Genomic DNA, 19,210 nt, shown 5'->3' on the forward strand with positions numbered 1-19,210 from the left:
AAATAATTACGATTAAAATAGAAAGACTTTGTCACTCAGTCAAACATTTATTGTTAAATGCGCGAATCACAGAATCGTTGATTTGTGCGCATTGTTCGATTATCATGGCGCAATTGAAAAGAAATCATGCCATGAAATCTGATGCTTTAACGACTGAGTGATTCTTTTCTTTTATTCCACGGTTTAATGCTCTAAGCTGCGCCAGATTAAAGCAAAAAAACGTGCATGTTAGGGGATGATCTTAAGGAACACGTTTCTTCAACTGCCCACTGTTGTAGAAGACATCGGCGTCTTTCAATTTTACTGAAAAGCCGATTACGCTGTGATAGGAATTCATGTTTTTGTTAGATAAGGTGTTTAAATCTTTATGGGAAAGACCGAGCGTGTGTATTTGCACGCGCGACAGGGTGATGTAAAGTCTGTACGTGAAAACTCCTTTTACACTTGGATGACCGACTGATCCGAATGTTTCAGGAAGTAATATGTCGATGGGTTGCCATGTGAACATGCTAACACACACGTACATACTTTATGACTATGCGCGAAAACCATTGGTTTAAATATCAAACCCGGCTAACGTTTGGTGACTATGGTTTGTGGGCCGATCGACCTCTAGGGGAGGAGGACTTAGGCACAGGTTTGAAGCGAATGGTGTTCATTTGTGGTAAGAACTTAAGGGGCCTTAAATTTAGAAATTTACAGTATTACGTATTACATGGCCTTGCATTTAATCAAAAGAAGGCCAAGTTAATTTACTCTCAATTCATGAGGGAAGCTATATGGAAACATCTGGAATCTTCGATTTTAAATTTTATGGCTGTATTTTTAATACGTTTATCTAAAAGTGTCATGCATCCTACAGGAACTTTTCTTTTCGTATTCGGCAAGAGAATATAAACTATAATCTCGTCTTCGATGATCTCCTTAATAAATGGACAAAGTGAACTACTGTTTCATTCTGGCATTAGATAAAACAAAATGATTGATAGCTTTTTTTTGTTTCTGAATTCTCCTGAACATAAAACAAAAAAAAATTGTGTCGGTGTCAATCAGCCATATTTAGCTCTCGAAAATATACCATGTTTCCAACATGATTTCAAATGCGGTTTCAAAACTCGTTCAAGCGGCGGGCATCTTCACTCGAAGAAACCAGGAAATACAAGCAATGCGGATATGTTAGAAGACCAGTTCTGTGCTTTTCCTTTTCAGTTTTCGAGGAACTAGCCCGCCGATATTTAATAGGGGTTGCTTTCTTCTGCTATGTAGGTCACGTTCAACGCAGATTATTTTTATTTTGTCAACGTAACGTATATCTACTACTTCATATTTAGGTAATTATAATCACAGAGAGACTATACGTGTATTAATTATCACGCTTTAGATATAAATCCTAGCGAATCGTTTAATTGATTTAGTATCAAAACCTCACAGGACAGGTAGTCTGAGTAATTCACAGCTTTGTGTACGCCTTCAACAATCCTCACTCTAAACCTGTCTCGATCTCACGCTTGACACCTAAAAGTGCACAAAACCGCAAGACACAAGACAGGCATGGGGGTGCTTTCTTACTACTTTTATCATTAAAATTTTTATGCGCTAAATAGAACGCAGAGAGGCTTTTAATACCAATACCATTATTATTAATATTATTATTATTATTATTATTATTATTATTATGCATCTATTTAAATATCCTCTATTTATTTGTTGTAGAAAGATATAAATTGGGTCAAGCCGTACGCGGATAATTGCGTGAATGATAAGAGTTTAACTGCTGATGAATTTGGGATACCTCCGACGGGAGAAGATAAAGTGACAGGATTATCATTGCTTTGAAAGGATGTACATACGCATAAGGTTCATGACTCAACCAAGCACCATTTTGCAGTAGTTGCGATTTTCGACCTCTGTGGAATCGCTTCGAACTAATTAATTTGCGCTTATTTCCTTTACAGACAAATTGAACATGCAAATAAGTGACTTCCATTTGATTGAAACAAAACTCTGGAAGTCTTCTCGTGTTAATTAAATGGGAGGATTAAAAGCTTGAACAAAATATTATAAAAGTTTGAAAACCTTCCTACCAAACGTTTCATCATACGATTTCACGATCATAAGATTTAAGGAAACCGACTATTAGATGTAGTATTTTAACCAAGAAGAAGTAAGTTTGACAAAAGGCTAGTGGAAATCAGCCTGGAATGGGAATAAACGTGGAAAATTTAGGCTGAAAGTTTGAACAAACTCCGCAGTTCAGTTGCCCTCTCACGCAATCAAACCAGTGAGAGGATGACGAAGAAGACGAAGAAGAACAGAAGGCAGAACAAAATTGACAAAAGAAAACCTTGGGACAAAAAACAAAACAAAACAAATAAAGCAAGGAAAAAAAGCGCCTCGAGAGATGAACAAATAAATTATCATGATAAGCGGAACTTACGAAATAATGTTTAGTTTAACTGTTGCAATCACCAGAATTAGCTTAGTAAACGTGGATGGAGTTGTATCTCCATGGTCCGTAAGACTGGAGTATATTACTTAACAAGTAAAATGATCAGGCCCAAGTAGCCTTAACTCTTATAATTCAAGCTCATTGAAGATCTAAAACTTTCGTTTTAGTCGACATTTATAATCAACTGTTTTGTCTCTTTCATTCATTAATCAATTTTTAATAGGATTAAAGTTGCAGTGTAAGTCCTACATTGATCAGAAGTTCGCTTTTTCCAGCTCTTAAATATGTTTCTCCTCTTCTTCTGGGATGTAGTTATTTCTCTTAATGATGATAATTATGTTACTTCATTGTTTCATTAATATTTTTTACAGGGTCCAATATCTCAGCCTGCATTCCGCTCTTAAAAGGATATCTGTGTTTTTCCGTTTCATTCATGACTGCTCTGATAGTAATCTTTACCATAAAACATTCGAGCTGATATAGGTTCATCTACCAGACGGATTCCTGGAGCGTTTAATCTCCTTGATATAAAAACATGGACCGAATTTAATCGTATAAAGAAGTGATGTCATACCTCCGATGAATTTGTGTCGATGGTCTTGTCCAGCTTGTTTTTCTTTGCATAAAGGGTTCACTACTTGATAAGCTGGTATTTTGCAAAAAAGCGGAATGCGTAGTGCGTCGAACTTTCGTTGCAGAAACTGAGGGTAAGCTGATTTCTTCTTGAGCTGACTGTTTTCTGACGGAATGTTCTGTTTTTGCTGACAACATCTGCTCAGTGTGTGATCTCGGTCGAGCTGGCTCCTTAGATCGTGATGAAAAATCAGTACTCCCCTGGGCACTTGAAGATGTTGATCGAGGTCTTTGTTGTGCGCCTAACGATGGAAGACTTACATGGGTTGAAGGTGGAATAAGCTGGTTGCTTTTTTGAGGAAAATGTTCATGTGAACCATTCAAGAGTTCATGCAGTTTCTTATTTCTCCTCAACATAAGCAATTGTTCCTGATTCCATGATTTCACCGCGATGTTCTCGTCCTTTCCCAGCTTGTTGCGTTTTAGGTTTAATCGGCGGTCCTCAAAAGAGTTCTGCTTCGACAAATTATTCCAAATTTCTTGTTCAAAGTACCTCGCTCTCGCTTTCCTCTGTACTTCATTCATATCATCTGGTTAGCTGCTGTCGTTTCTTTCACGTCAAACTACATTTGCCTCATTATTCTATTCCCTATTGAGTATATCATTTGTAGGTTCTTTTAGTGTTCTGTACTTGATACAATAAAAACTGACCGGATCTACACCTATCTGGTGACGACGTCAGACCTATGATTACGTCAGTGGTTATATAAGCGGGTCGAAACCATGCAATGCTTCAGCTCTGTTCGTAAGAGAAACGGATACGTCCCACGAATCCTAAGGAACACGTAATTTTTGAGGCTAATAAGATCCTCTTCCTTTAGGCTGATCCTTAATCATACTCCTGATGAACTATTATATCTTATGCATAATGAAGAATTCGTACAAGAGAACCGTGACCGAACATTGTTATCATAAGACCTCTAACTGTAAACCGTTTTAAAAATTAGAAAGCACAGCGTATTTGCAAGCGTTAAACTACTTTTAACAAAGAGAGCTTTTTTTCTAAAGATTTTTTTCCCCCGCAAATACATCATTATAACCTCGAGTCCAATCTGAAAACCTGAAAAATGTATCAGCAATTTTCCATGTTTCAGTTAATTTGTTTTGCCCAAACTGAATTATATTAAGGGCAATTAATACGTCGGTCGAGTTCATTCTTTTCCAAGTTTTAGAGAGCTGACAGTCACATTATATTAGAGTATAACATTATCACAAACAAGCTCGATGGTTTACATTTTTTAAGCCTGTTGCCTATGATTCCTTTTAGCCTAGCTATTCCTTCATGTACTCAATGTTCTTTTGTCTCCCCTATTTGCACTCTGTTCTTTTTGTCCAAACTAACGATTTTTTGTGCCGCGCAGATGAAGACTGAGGAATACCATAACTTGGAATCTTTACAGGCTAAACAAATATCGTGGATATTTTTCAGACAAAGGGCGACGTCTATTAAATATTAAATAAATAGTCAGATAGAGAAATTAACATAATAGGATAAGTTGCCGGTGATATTCTCCAACACACGTCTTTATCATTATTTATTTTATTTCATTTTTAGTTTCCTTACGTTCTGAAACGTTCGCTTAGTTTATTGACGTCACGCAGATGACGTGAAGGAAATGCCATTATTTATCTTACCGCGTGAATACACGAACGTGACTATTATTTTGAATCGAATCACTAAAAATAATGTTTTTTGTATCGCCGCCGCTGCTGCTGTTTGGACATGTTATGAACTTTCTTTAAATAAAAAGAATAATTTCAAAACACTAAACCTGGACGTATTCGAAGGTTAATACAGATAGACTCGATGAAACATTCATAATAATAATAATAATAATAATAATAATAATAATAATAATAATAATAATAATAACAATAATAATAATGACGTTGTTAACGATTAAAGTGTTACATACAAACGTAACAAATCATTGCGTGATCTAGCTCTACGAGATGTGCAAAAAAAAAAATGAAAATAATTTTGAATCTTGCGTAAATCACTCATTGCAAAGATTTCTTCGAAGTAAAGTTTTGTATTTACTCAGGCTGAGGCGAACGCTTGTCCGATAAATCATGAGGGCTATAAATAAGATGAAGAACGAAAAAATGATTGATGTAGTAGTTTGTGACATTCACTTGCTAACTGACATCGTCACATAAATTGCGTCACCCATTATAGTAATCAGTTCCTGCGGTCAAGAGGTTGATTTGATCAGGCTTGCAGCCGTCACATCTCTCTATGTGAAAAGTGAACACGACCTCACGAAGATCGACGTATTCTGGATGGAACAACGTGTTGAAGCATCATAAGGCTAAAGGTAAGGACCGTCTTTGTTTTATTTTCATGAAAGAGAATAATCGTAGTTCAGGCCTCTTTTCTGACGCGTAGCTGATGTATCTCAAAAAATGTCTTGAAGCATCAGCGTACGAAACCATACTACAGAATGCTAGGGATACACAGTAGTAAAAATGTTCGTTCAATTTGATTATGTTGCCGTTGATTTGGTTCATGTCTACAACGGTTTATGGATAGATGCATCTTTGATTTAGTTGATTGTCATGCATCGTTGATAATTTAAGGCAAATTGGCCACTGAAGCGAATATGGAAAAGATGTTCTTTCGAGTGTTGCCTTCTGTCGCAATAAATTGGCCGGCTAAGACGTCAGCTACATTGGCTAATTCGCCTTCACTAACTGCACGTTGAAAATGTGAAGCGAAAGAAAAAAGGAAACCTTTGTTTCTCAATGTACGCCAACATGACATATCCTCTAACACAAGACTAACATGACATAAAAGCTTGTTGCAAAGACAAAACAGTAGAAATTTTATTCTAAAATAAACGGATGGATTTGACTGAGTTATTTCCGATGTTTCAATCGAACTAACAGGCGATTTCAATTAAATCTGAATTTACCTATTCAATTACTGTGAATGAAATCTAGTCCTCGGTACATTACAAAAGTGTGAATGTTTCTATGATATCTACAGCATAACTAAAGTGTTTATAATAACATCCGTAATTTCATTTAGTTGATACGCCTGCGTATAAACTTATCGGTACAATTACTCTTGTCAATGATCGTTTAAAGTTCTTACATGTACTGATACAATACATCGTCACGAAGGTACTTTCTCGATAGCTTGAGCTGGTTCAAGTGACGTATTTATACCTTAATTAACTTATCCTAAATGAGGCTGCTTTAAAACAGCGTTTACTTGGTTTTGGTTGATTTAATTTTATTTAGCAATTTACATGGCTATATCGCACTGATGTACATTGAGGCAGTTTCTTTCTACAGTTATTGGCGTAACATATCTCAGTGTATGCCCAGATAAGGAAAAAAGTTATTGCTTCATGCATATAGGAGCAGGTGTAAAAATTACTTTAGGTGCGTCAGATTTGACAATCAGAAAATAATTTATGAAAATAACTATTATAATTAAAAAACCTGTTGCGATGATTATCTGTTCACAGGCTGACTATATACTGAGTCCATGATAACTTGTAGAAAACGCAAATTTCCTTCATAAGGTATGTTAATTCAAGTAAAACGTGTCAGAAATAAGTTGTGATGGGATACATTTTGCAAGTGGAAAAGGTGTTGCTTCCATCCACAGAGTTGGAGTTGAAAGGTATCTGGGAGTAGTTACTCACAGGTTCAAAACTGACCTGCCCACCAGGTATCCTGCCCTGATCCACATACCACACTGGCATGGGGTAGACATAGCGGGGGTTTGGGATCAGCTTCGTCGTTGATAGTGGTTGTGGAACATGGTTGTACTGTGGCAGACATTGCACATTAAGACTCTGGGAGTTTTGTTGAGCAGATGTCACAGGCACTTGAGGGACATAGGTTACTAAACTAACGGTGGAGGGATCAATGAACTTGGGGTCAAAGCCTGCATTGGTTGGTGAGGAGTAGGGTGGAATACTTCCTGCGTAATACGCCACGTTGTTCATCATCGGCATATTGGAATTGTAGGTCTGCATGCTGCTGACGTTTGGTGGCTTGAATTCTGCTGGATGGATCATTATCGGTATAGGAGGAGATGGATGTCCTGTGTCATACTTAAAGCCAACATTGTAACCTTGAGGGTTCTTGAACTTAGGACTGAACTCTTCGGGAGCCCATTCTGCTCCACTGTCTGTAGCAGCTTCAGAGTTTGTAGGCGAGGCAGGAACACCGTTAGTTTCTGGGCTGGCAGCATCATCTGTTTGAGGCATTTTAGTAGGTTTGGGTTTTGCACCAAGATACGCCAGGTCGACATTGGCTCGCCTACCGTCGATCATTGGCCTTTTGTTGACGCATGCTCTTTTGGCTCCCTCTTTAGTGGCCATAGTAACCTTTGAACGAGAAAAAGATTTAAAAATGTATATTGCGAACACATCTTTCACGCAGATATAATTTTATCATGTATTTTCCCATCATGGAAATAATACTGATGCTTTACAGAAGCAGGTTAAATATCAGTGCATTAACGTCGCTGATGTAGTAAATAAGTCTATCACATACAGTTGGCAGTGGCAGAGAATCGGTATCTGGCTAAAGAATTTTCCTCGTGACCTAGTGACCCACATACCCTCACGGACAAACTCTCCGATAAAATTATTACATTCCACAGCCTAATTTTGTCACTCAACTTAAAATATGGTTTCTATAAGATCACTTACAAATCCGTATCCTTTGGATCTCTGACTGTTTCTTTCACGGATGATTACAGCTTCCACAATGTCATCAAACTGTTCGAAGTACTCCCTTAAAGTTCCGTCCGCTGTATTATAAGGAATTCCTCCAACGAAGAGTTTTGTGAACTTCGTATCTTCCTCCTCTTTCACGTTCGATCCGTTCAGAGACATGATATATCACTTTAATTATGAACTATGGAATGAAGAACGAATGACTTTCAGTGAAGCACTTCGCACAATTGCAAGACGTTCCTCTAAATAGGTTCTAGTGCGGACTTGGTAGTGAAACAACGGTCATGTATCTTTGAACAATAAAATAGAGGACACATTATCAAGGGGTAGTTAATGCCGTTTGAACTTCAACTAAACCGGACATATCGATTTTTCACTTGATTAATCGTGCATGACTTTAAGACCTTCAAAAAGGATTACTGACCACTTAGGGGAAATGCTTACAATCTGACACCTCTCTAATACTGATATATGAAATTCACATCGAAGTGACTTGCATTCTGACATCCAGGGACACAACAAGGTTGTTTATTGTATTGTTAGGTGGAAGATTGTGGATTTATCCACAATCAGGATACAAGAATACCTCAACGCACCCTTGCTGGGATTCTAATTTGTCGAAGTGATTCCAAAGGAAAAGATAGAATTAAAACTTGAGGATTATACCTTCCATTTTAGACTATTTTTAAACATCTGCTGCTGGAGATCAGAACTTTATGAATAAATAATCTGCTTTGTGCAAAAAATATAAAAAATAGGAGTAAAGCACGAAAGAACCTGACTTTTGCCAGAAATTGATCGAAGATAGCATTTGCCCTATGATAGGTATTTTTAACATAGTGATCTAGTTGTAAGGTTGCTACGTATCAAGAACCAAATCATCATTAGCAATGAAAAATAAGACTTTAAAATGTCCTCTATGCTAATCTTCTTTTTGACTCGTAATCTTTGTAAATATGCATATAAAATCGAAGATTCTGACTTTTAAAACGCGACCCTTTTGATAGATTACATGGGATTACATGTATAATTTGATATTCAACGATTTACCGCGAAGAATGTCTGACCAAAACATTTATAAGAATTACCAGAACAATCTGTGCGACTGTGATATGTTACAATGTCGGGCACTCGGAAAGACTTCAATCCTATAATGGACATTTTGATTTCCCAGATATCCTAAAGTATTGTACTGTTGTGCTTGGCACTTATAAAACAGAAATCGAGTGGCGACGAAAAAGAGAAGAAAAGAAAGAGAAAAACAAAAGAGAAAAAAATAAAAAAAATAAAATAAAAATTTGGAAAACTCTCAATTTTGCATTCGTGGCGAAGGCGAGACTTAATATTTCTATATTGTAACTATTCTAATACTTTAAATCTTACCTTTAGAGCTGTAATCCGTCGTCAAAGTAGTCTATAAGAAGAAAAACATCGACAGGATATGTTTTCGTTCTAAGAATTAAACAATGCGTCAGTGAATCAGTGAAGAAAGTATTACAAAAACATAGGGCAAAATTTGTTATTGTTACTTCCATTTGAATATATTCTTCACCCTGGTGTTAATGACTCCGTTCATTGTAAACAGTGTGTTTAATTTAGATGAGGCAGATGCGTCAGTTTATTATTGAGCTGTTGCTTAAAATGACTCAAGCGTTGGAGCGTAAACACTCCTGATAACCAGTTATTTGACTGGTAATGCTTTCATCTTGAACAAACGAAAATTCTTAAAAAGATATGAAAGATAAAATCATAGATTTTTGCACACCCTCAATTCCTTCTTGTTATCATGAATTCTGGAATCGAAATTCAAAAATCATGCAAAATAGTACATAAATAATGTTTCAAAATATGTACAAAACGATAATCTTGGATTCTGTGTGATGTTTCATTATTTTGTTCTTGTCTTTGGCAACTATTTCAAAACTCCCTGCGGTCAATTGAAAATGGTAGACGTTTTGCTCCTAATTTTAGGCAGGAATCACACTGTTTGCAACAGCCATGTGTTCGATTATTGCGAACTAGAAGTATAAAACATTATTTATAAGGGTTATACATGTAGAATCGAAGTCTGTCACATGATGATAAGATGATACAAGAAAGCTAAAGATTCGAAAGTTTAAAGAGGAATAAATGCGGTAAAAAATCTTAAACTAGTTATCTTTAAACACAAGTTCACAGATTTACAAATCTTGATCCAGAATATAACATACAAATACGACGATACCTTGATAAAAGTCCTGCGAAGCAAGAAGCAACTTGCCCAAATTTGTTTCACGTGAATATAAACCCACTTATTGTGGGATAGCACATACTAGTTTGAGTCTCGTGAAACTCAAATGATCGCCGATCATTAAAGCTTGCACGCGTGAGGCTAGTTCCAGTGACGCGCTCCTCACGGGAGGTACATGTAAACTTGATTTGTTTCACGTGAAAAACCTGTTCATTTAAAGCCTTCTCGTGAAACTCAACTGATTGGGTATATTCAAGGACGATTTTGTTTAGCTGAGTGACCGAATGCTTGGCACAAACAATTTTTTTTTGTATCATTTCTGTACCAGCTACGAGGAATCGTAAAAATGAAAATTCATTTTCGCAGATGAAAGTAAAGGCAGAAAATGCTGAAGAGTGAATGGAAGAGCCTTTTCCACATCAAAGAATTCTTGATATCCTTGAAAATGTCAAGGTCACTGTCAATTCAGAGACACGATGACTGTAATGCTAGACGTTACAACGCTCGCATTTCGTCTAATTAATGCAGTAGTGTCTGATAATCATGGAGTTATTTTTATTGGGTTTCCGGCGAAAGGAAAAGATTCAGACCCGGCTATTAAAATTCCTCAATTAGTTAAAGCACCTAATGTACCAGACCATGTATTCACGCGAAAATTTGTTTTCTTTTTATCAGTAGTGTGGGTAAATGCAATCACCGGACAGTTTACCAGGATGAGCGAATAGACTTTCACAGGATGGATATACCTTGTTTTGTTTCTTTTAAGCCGGAAAAATGATCAGCTCAACAGGAAGGATAAGAAAATTATTTTCCTCTCAAAAGCGAGATGCATAAAAAGCGGCCAGAGCTTTTCAGTCGTATTTCTTTTAGAATGCTCATTTGGCTCAGTTCGACGAAGAAAATGTCTGGTCGCACACCTGACCTTTGATTCTTTAAAAATATATATATATGTATGTTTCAAAGTCCAGTAGATTTTTTTTTCTGTGGTCCAGTAGATTTTTTTTTCTTTTTCTCACCGTAACTACATTATGTAACCTTGTATCATAGGAACCTTACATTGAAGTGCAGTGTCAGCCAAAAAATTTGGACAGAAAGACAATATGTCTATTAAAAATATGACCACATTTTAGCAGTAAATGGGCCTATAAATATAAGCCCTTTCTCTAATTATAGGTGGCTAATCGTAGCTTGTATCTCTCTATACCCATTCAACTTACTTTTTTCTTCTAATGTTTGTAAAAGCTTGATCAATCGAACAAAATTGAGAAAAAACAAAGAAATAAACAAAAAAAGAATGTTTGGAACTCTTGCACCATATTACGGCAGGTATGAAAACGCCGCGTCATACTAAGAAAAGAAAAGAGCATGAAATTGAACGAAAGTATTTTATAGTTCTTTAAAGAAACGATTAAGAGAAAATGGCTCTTTTACGATACAGTGACTTATTTGAAAGGGGTCAATATAGTTTTACATTAGTTACGCCACGTCAGCTAAAATTCATATCTAACTGTTAAACTCTAACTAACTACTGGCGATCTTTCCAGAACTTCCACGGTAAGAATTCAGAATACCGGATTTCCAACTTTGAAGACATTTCCAGGTTTGATTAACCTATTTTGCGTTTACTTCGTTTACTTCGTGTGGTGATATACAATCGTAGCTATTTCGATTTATATTTGTCTGTCTTTCCTATTCAATACTTCGGGCCATTTAGGCAGGTGTCACTCATTGCCCGGCGAATGTATTATTTTTTTTAACGTGGGTGGTAAAGTAGGCATCTTAGTTCAATTCCTGAGCATTATCTTTCCAACAGTACAAAAACTGAGATAGGAAATTATAGTGATCACTGAAAGCCATATTTCTGTTCTTGGGCGTAATCTAGCTACGACTTTTCTTACCTTGCAGAGAAAGATCAATAACGAATTGATTTTGTGATAGCGATCCATCCCAGCAATATTCTGGAAAATTTATCTTAGTTCATTGTTGTGTTAAAAGAAATTTTGTATAAATTTGCGGGAAAACACGGTTTTTGCCTTAACCGTTGCATAAAAAGCGAAAAGTTGAATGAATGGCTAATAACGACAGCTTTGTTCGGTGTTTTAAAGCAAATATCACAAATTAATCAGTAGCCAGAGGGCAACTAAAACTGCCATGTCATGTCTTTTAATATTATTACGTGCAGCTATCACCTGTTTTTCTCAGAGTGTCTAATACGCACTTCCCTGTTTTTGCATTAAACTTGCCAAGATTACAAAGTGCCCTCTCTAGTGTTATTTACAAGGGAAACTTCTGCTTTACTTGAAAATCTCAACAAACATCGATGAGTCATTGAAGATCGATCATTGAATCAATCGAGCATTGCTTCGGAAAAAGAAATCGTTTTCTATTAATCAATAAGCGTGAAAGAGGCTGGTATTTGAAGTAAACTGGTAAGGGAATCACTGATATAACAGGAAAATGCTATGCCGTTGACTAACTTTAGAGGGTCTCAGTGAAGTTAACCAATAGCCGTGAAAGCTATCACCCCACTGAGACCCTCATTCAATGAAAACGATTTATTCATATATTCATTTCTTTATTTTTTGCCTAGAGGAGATAGATACTGTGCGTTCAGATTTTTGGTGTTACTTTTACGGAGCATCTTCTTCTTTAAAGAACATCTGTATTGGCTTTGTTTGTTTGCCTTCATAAACATCGTGTAGTTATTTTTTTTTTTTTAGGATAAAATGCAAACGTTTCTTGACAAGGCAAATATTCTACTCTAAGAAGACAGAACAATTATGGTTTGAAAGACAGAATATTAATTTGATCTCATAAAATACATCTGACATATATCAACAGTAGAACGCATCAAATGTTTTTGCTAATGCAACATTTCATTCGTTGTTTCTCTGTGAGAACAGAGCAAACTGTTCAAAGGAATCAAGAGCCATGCAAGGAAAAGACGTAAAGGCAAAATCAAGAAGAAAACAAGATGGACAAAGAGACGGCCAACGTGGTAAAAACGCGCAAATTCACGTGCACATGCCACATGCGCATCTAAGCGAAGGAAGCAAAAGCAGTCCCGTGATCCATCGGTATCGCACACGCTTGGAGCTAAGCAGCCGCTCACGATCAGAAGGAAACCTTGTTTCAGCACAAATGTTTGATTTGAAAAGTCAACGCGAAGTCGGTTTGGGACACGCAGAAAAAAACCTGCATCTTCCAAGACTACAACAAAGTAAAACGACAAAAACCAGCCCAGTGATAGACAATGGTGAACTTAGGGTAAAGGCTGTTTACCAGCCAGATACAGACATTTCAAGAGCATTGTTGAGAATGTCTGGCTTAAGTGACAACTATCACGGAAGAATGCTAAATGAGTACATAAAAAAAGAGAATAGAGAGTATTTATCAAGCGACTTCAAAAGGGAAAGCTTATTACAGTGGCTTAATGAACAAAAAATTTCAAATACTTAACTACTATTGGCCTCAAAGAAATCAGACCGAGAGGTAAAGCTAGTTCAAGGGTATCGTGCGCTAAAATTTTTACTTTCATCAAGATTATTGAATTCATTGAGGTTTGGAAACAAGACCTGAGATTAGCAGCTTCCGGGCAAATATTTTTCCCGCTTTTTTGTCTCTCAATACCCGGATCGGATTTGAGGATTAAAGGATTTATAATATCGTGAATGCCATTATATTTGCTTCAATTAGTTGTCACTGAATTTTACGACTCGGAATCTTTCATTGGTTATGAAACATAACAGTTCCATGGAAGCGAATGTTTGAAATATTGCCTCGAGTTTCTTATCTTAGCCAGTTAACAAAAGGATATTGAAACATTTTCAATTAACTAAAAACTCGACGTCAGAAAAAACCTGTCAGAAAAGAGCTTTGTACACAACCAGCTTTAAACGGACAAGAAATGTATTTAAAGGAAAGAAGTAATTAAAACCAGCAGTGTGGAAGAACCTCATCTCTGTATTCATCCAAAAGTTAATGTAAGAGCGTGTCTGATATAACATCTAACACCTTGATTGACTTTTTCTGCCTACACATAACAAACTCTGAAACGTTAAAGCAAAATACACACGAGCCCTATGGACAAATCGGCGTGACAGAAAGTTACATTCTTTGATCCGTGTAAGAAGTGCGCCATAAACCACCCAACGAAATAACTGAAAGGCTTCCGACACTCGGAAGCAGCCTCAAGGAAATTTATATTTAAGAGCCCTTTTTCTTCTCACATAACAAACCTGACTCTTTTTAAATCTGGGATGTGACAATTGAATATAAACGGATATAGTCTGCGTGTATCGAGCCTATGGCATTCGAGAATCTTCACCTGAATTTTCAGAGACATCACGTTCGCTCCGTCGAGTGCTTATGTTTGCCCATGAACCAAATAAGGAAAAACTGTTAAAAGAACGCCCCCAAATAAAACTTAAGTATATTGTTTATGCATCTTCATCGACCTTCATCTACCGTTTTCACACAAATCAAACTTCCTCTGTCCAAAATAAACATTTCCCTTATGTCTTGCACCACTTGCAAGTGGGGCAAATGTCCATGCTTTTGGAGGCTAAATAACACAGGTTTAAATTATTAAGACAGATTGAAATGGAAGGGTTATGGTCAAACACAATGCAAAGCTAAATACAGAAGCACACCTGAACAGAAATGTAGATCACCCTCTGAATGGATTATTTCTGCTAAAATACCTTTCAAATTCGTTTTATGAATGAAAATTACGCAAAAGATTGGATCAATTACCTATCAAAATTGCCTTTAACCGTCTTGATGCGAAAATTGCACACTATGAGTTCCTCAGCACGAAGAAGTGATTATAATGCTGAAAGCAAACTCAATTGATGTCTTTTTATCAGTTTTCAAATTGACAACTTGAATACTTCATTAGATACCTAGTCAATCAGACATGACTTTGCCTTCAAAAAAATGTCTAAGGTTAACAATGTACAAGTTCACAAGGAGTAGTCCAATGTACATGAACAATCGAAATTGTACAAAGAGATAAAACATGCTTGAAAATGTCTAAGCCATCTTTTAATGAAGAGTGTGATTCTAAGCTCCTAAGAACTTACCTAGTCCAGGCAGCACGCAATGGGTTTTTTTGCTCAGACTGCACATGCATGCATCTTTGAGGTATGAAATAATCTATTATTTAGCCTAAACTATACTTGCTGATTTAATTTTTCTGATTTCAAGCTTCAAGCTTAAAGAATTTTTTACTCATATCTGTTTGGATAAGTTGATTCATTTATTCCTCAAGATAGAAGCTCAAAGAATTGTAAGTTTGTTCATTTGTACAGATACTTATCCGAGTGCACAGGCCAGAGGTGTTTGTTGTTGTTTCGTTTTTTAAATCTTTGCACTGGATCACATTGATAAGAAGGTGAACTGACGACGTTTTGATATTGTAATGTTGATCAATGAAGTTCTAGAAGTAAATTATTCGCAAGCTATAACAGAATAAAAAAGGAGTTATTTAATTCATCGGAAAGCCCTTTCAGGTACATAGCCTAATGCTATTTAACAAGAGTAACTCATCCAGCCTATAGAAAATGCAGGAGATAATCTCGGCCATGATTCGTAAATGCAAACTTTGCGAAACACTAGCATGTAACAGAAATCAGCATGATGGAAGATGAACGCTCGTAAGAATATTTCTCACCTGACACAGTCACTTTACATCTTGTAGCTCCACTCATAGGTAGAGTTTCCCTTTACACCTAACATGTCAAATTTTAATTTCCAATCTAGAGCATATATGCCAGTTTATATATTTCCATATCTGCTGTATTGTTATTCTTTTTTTGTTTTTATTTCCATCCCAGTGTAATTAATTTTAACTTTTCTTGCCTTTCGTTGCAACTCTTCCATTATTTGTAGCAATCAAATCTGTTTATTTACGATCACACCTTTAAGAAGACTAAAAGATTGTTACATCGAATTTCACAAGGAAAAGGCTCTATCATGATTATGTCACCTTAGACACACCTACAAAACAATATTTGACGAAATTAAAGCTTTCGTTCCAAACTGAATCCCTAAATGACTTTCTTTTAGCGAACTTGTTATTTTTGGACGTGTAGACAAATAATTCCAAAGAGCACATGCAGTCTTGTCAGCTACCAAAGAGTAAGAGTTATCTTTCTAAAATTCTTACCTTAAGAAATCAGTTTAAAATACTATAAGCTTGGCTTCATGTCCGAAGATCACTATCTAACTCAGGCTTTGAAACTTAACTGGAAACCTTACGTCCCAGCTCTCAGATTACGTCCGTTTGTCTTGCCACTTTACCACACCGCGAGTTGTCAGTTTCAAAAAGTTTTGTTTTAGATTTATGAACTCATTCATCGCAGGCTACTTCTGTAAGCTTGAATGGAGGGCTGATAATTCTGCTCAAATCATCGATTGAGGAATTTGTTTCTGGAAATTATGCAGAGGGACGAAGCAAACTGGATCTCCAGCGCTTCAGGCAAATTCACAAGCTTTCCTTGGAAGGGTAAAATATTTCTTTAATGATAACCAGGTAAACCTGTTACCGAAGATGAAGAAAAATTTCGAAGAAAAAGAATAAAATCATGACTACTTTGCTTAAAGCTTTAAGCTAGCGGCACTAGCTTAGAGCTTTCAGCGAAGTTTAAGCAGCGTATATGAATAAAAGCATTTCTGGAGATATAACCTCGAAAACTTTGATTCAAGGGCCAGAGCAGCCAGAGCCTTTATTGTTTGTGTCGCAGTAAAAAATTCATGTAGCACTTGCATCCTACAAATACATAGCAGAACTTTCTACATAGTGTTACCCTTTTCAGAGCTATTGTTTAACCCCGCATCACTGAAGGGAAAACTAATACAGCGTCTTCTAATAATAATCAACCTACACCTGAATGTCTATTGCTCTCGAGAGATAATGCCAGATAAATTTGGCGTAGGGCCTAGAGGCTTTCCGTAGTCTTATTTATCTGCATGTCTATCGCCTCCTTCCCAGCTTTACTTTGTTTAAGGTCATGCTTCAATTCATTTGCATAACGTAATTTTATTTTAGGATGCTCTACTTTCGTGCAAAACAAACTTTCCTGTTATATACCTAATCATGGTTAAACTATTCAGCTAACTGTTTATCCAAAGATGCTGCCGCCTTTGAGTCGCTCTACGGTTGAGTGACGTCAAAAATATTCAAGGTGGCACAATGTTTTAAGTGATGTTCTTCCAAAGTATGAGAAAATTTATAAATGACATTTCCAATTACTGAATACTAGCTAATAACAGTTTGGCTCGCCTTATATAAAGAAATAAAAGTTCTTTCCCACCGCTTTAATTGTCGTTAGACATCAAAGACATTAAATCGCGAAGCAGACATATTTTGTCGATTTTTCAATTGTTTAGTGAGCCTTTTGCAGACATTCAAAAATTATTCATTTAATGAAGGGAATTGGGCTTTTTGAGATGCGAATTGTAGCCAGCTACTCACCGACAATACCTCTCTAGCCTTGATGTAAACAATACGCACTCCTGCAGCTTACGTTTGTCACTTAAAACTGATTCTTTCTAGTCCTGCATATTTTACACCAATTAATGTCATTTACCCCATTTGACAAGTTGCATATTTATTAGGTTCATGGTATGTAGCATGAACGTTAGTCAAAAACAAAACGTTTTGCATTTAGTTCATAAGTTTTTATCCTTTACCTTAATGCTTATGACAAGGGTATACTTTAGGTGTCAGCTATTGTAAACATTTAGTTTTTTTCTCTCCTCATCAGTTTGCAGCTTCTCTGTTAACTTATGATTTTGTGCACGTGAAATTTGCAATGCCACGTTTATCCTTGGTAATTTTAAAGATTTGCAGCCCTGACTGAATCTGCGTAAAGGTATACTTGTGAGCTTAATTTTAAGAAGCATTGGAGAATGATCGAAGTTTATAACAGAATTGTTTTGATTTTGAAGACACGAAAACGTCTTAAGATGCATTGCAGGGCAACATCATTAAAAACACCTGTAGGATATTACACTTGACGTTCACAGTTCTCTTGAGTTCTGCCTTCGTCTCTCTGCGAGAATAGCCGACGGGATTGCAAATACGTAAATGTTTGTATAACTGTCTGATTTCTGGCTTTGCTCATTTTTGACCGTATATTTTATTTTTTCTTCCTTCCTTTTTTCCTTCCTATTCTCCTTCCGGCTAGTTATGAAAATATCTCATTTTCAACACACTATGTCGAAATGTAGAAATCGAATGTTAAACTTTTGTAAAGCGAGAAACATTTGCACTTCATGCTTCCGCTTTTTTCATATTCTTAGAAAACTATACACCAAAATATTTTTTGAAATCAAGTTTCCCTTCCAGTTCCTGATTGTCAAAATAAGAGCAAACGATGCACCATACTAACCTGTATATGTAAGAAGTTCTTTGCCCTTCCACGATGAACAAGAGCAGATTAAATCTATAGTTTTTCCAATCTTCTGTTAAAAAGGATTCTTTTACATCGTACATGGTTGGTTAATAAGCACACAGAAAGCGGAACAAAACCCTTGCCGTGGCGCGGAAAATAAGGCTCCAAAATGGACAAAGCCTCGTGAACCTCCGGAAATGCTAAGGAAATGACGCTCCGGAAGGAACAACATACCACTCAATCGAGCGAAATACGGCGCATTTTTACAAAAACAGGAAGAAGTTTTAACGGCTCTGTTTTACCTGCAAATATGCAAATTGCTAGATTTGCCCCATGTTGATTACTCTTTGAAGATCGAGCATTGTCATTCAGTCACGCAATTAACTATTTTATGCTGATTTCCTTTCCTCGAAATATGAAGATCTCTTTACCAAAGAATCAATTCACGCGCCTTGTCAATTTTTGGTTGATATCTAAAGAAAAAAAGGGTTAGGCATTAAGATTCTTATCTTCGAAATCTAAGCAAGAGACAGCAACGTAGGAAGCTTCATGTTTTGATATGGTTGGATTCTTTCCCGTCATCCTAGTAGGATCGATAACTTGCTGACGGCCAATAGCGTGGTTTGAACATGCTGTTTGATAAAATGTTACAAGATGTTACTCGAAGCATACTCAATTCATCTGGAGCTTGATGTGCCCAGATGAGGAAAAAGGTTACATATCGGTGGTAAGAAGCATGGTTGTAGTGAAATTCTACGACCTTCATATGTTCTGTGCCGGCGTTCTGTATCACCAATGG

The 19,210-nt window shown here is 36.5% G+C and overlaps 1 protein-coding gene and 2 long non-coding RNA genes across 17 annotated transcripts; 2 read left to right on the plus strand and 1 right to left on the minus strand.

Moving 5' to 3' along the window:
* Positions 1–385: 385 nt before the first annotated feature.
* LOC113669894 (uncharacterized) lies at positions 386–13,965 on the plus strand. Its single transcript, XR_016184666.1, has 3 exons — positions 386–664; positions 5,262–5,400; positions 12,916–13,965. It is a non-coding gene; the product is annotated as an uncharacterized LOC113669894 (long non-coding RNA).
* Positions 5,884–18,578, minus strand: LOC113669886 (uncharacterized). 15 transcript variants are annotated; one of them, XM_027185975.2, is made up of 4 exons: positions 18,409–18,578; positions 9,166–9,196; positions 7,756–7,963; positions 5,884–7,428 (listed from the first exon to the last, which is right to left on the minus strand). In XM_027185975.2, the coding sequence occupies exons 3-4, from the start codon at positions 7,939–7,941 to the stop codon at positions 6,640–6,642; spliced, it is 975 nt and encodes a 324-aa protein (XP_027041776.2). In that variant the 5' UTR covers positions 7,942–7,963; positions 9,166–9,196; positions 18,409–18,578; the 3' UTR covers positions 5,884–6,639. The 15 variants fall into 15 exon arrangements, with proteins under 15 accessions (XP_027041776.2, XP_089055326.1, XP_089055329.1 ...); XM_089199200.1 differs by having other exon boundaries at positions 9,166–9,234; positions 18,409–18,538; XM_089199203.1 differs by lacking the exon at positions 18,409–18,578 and adding an exon at positions 17,490–17,574.
* On the plus strand, positions 6,492–7,614 carry LOC149049242 (uncharacterized). Its single transcript, XR_016184667.1, has 2 exons — positions 6,492–6,615; positions 7,067–7,614. It is a non-coding gene; the product is annotated as an uncharacterized LOC149049242 (long non-coding RNA).
* Positions 18,579–19,210: the final 632 nt, after the last annotated feature.

The sequence above is a fragment of the Pocillopora damicornis genome, chromosome 3 (genome assembly GCF_964200805.1).
Source record: "Pocillopora damicornis chromosome 3, jaPocDami1.2, whole genome shotgun sequence".
Classification (NCBI taxonomy): domain Eukaryota; kingdom Metazoa; phylum Cnidaria; class Anthozoa; order Scleractinia; family Pocilloporidae; genus Pocillopora; species Pocillopora damicornis.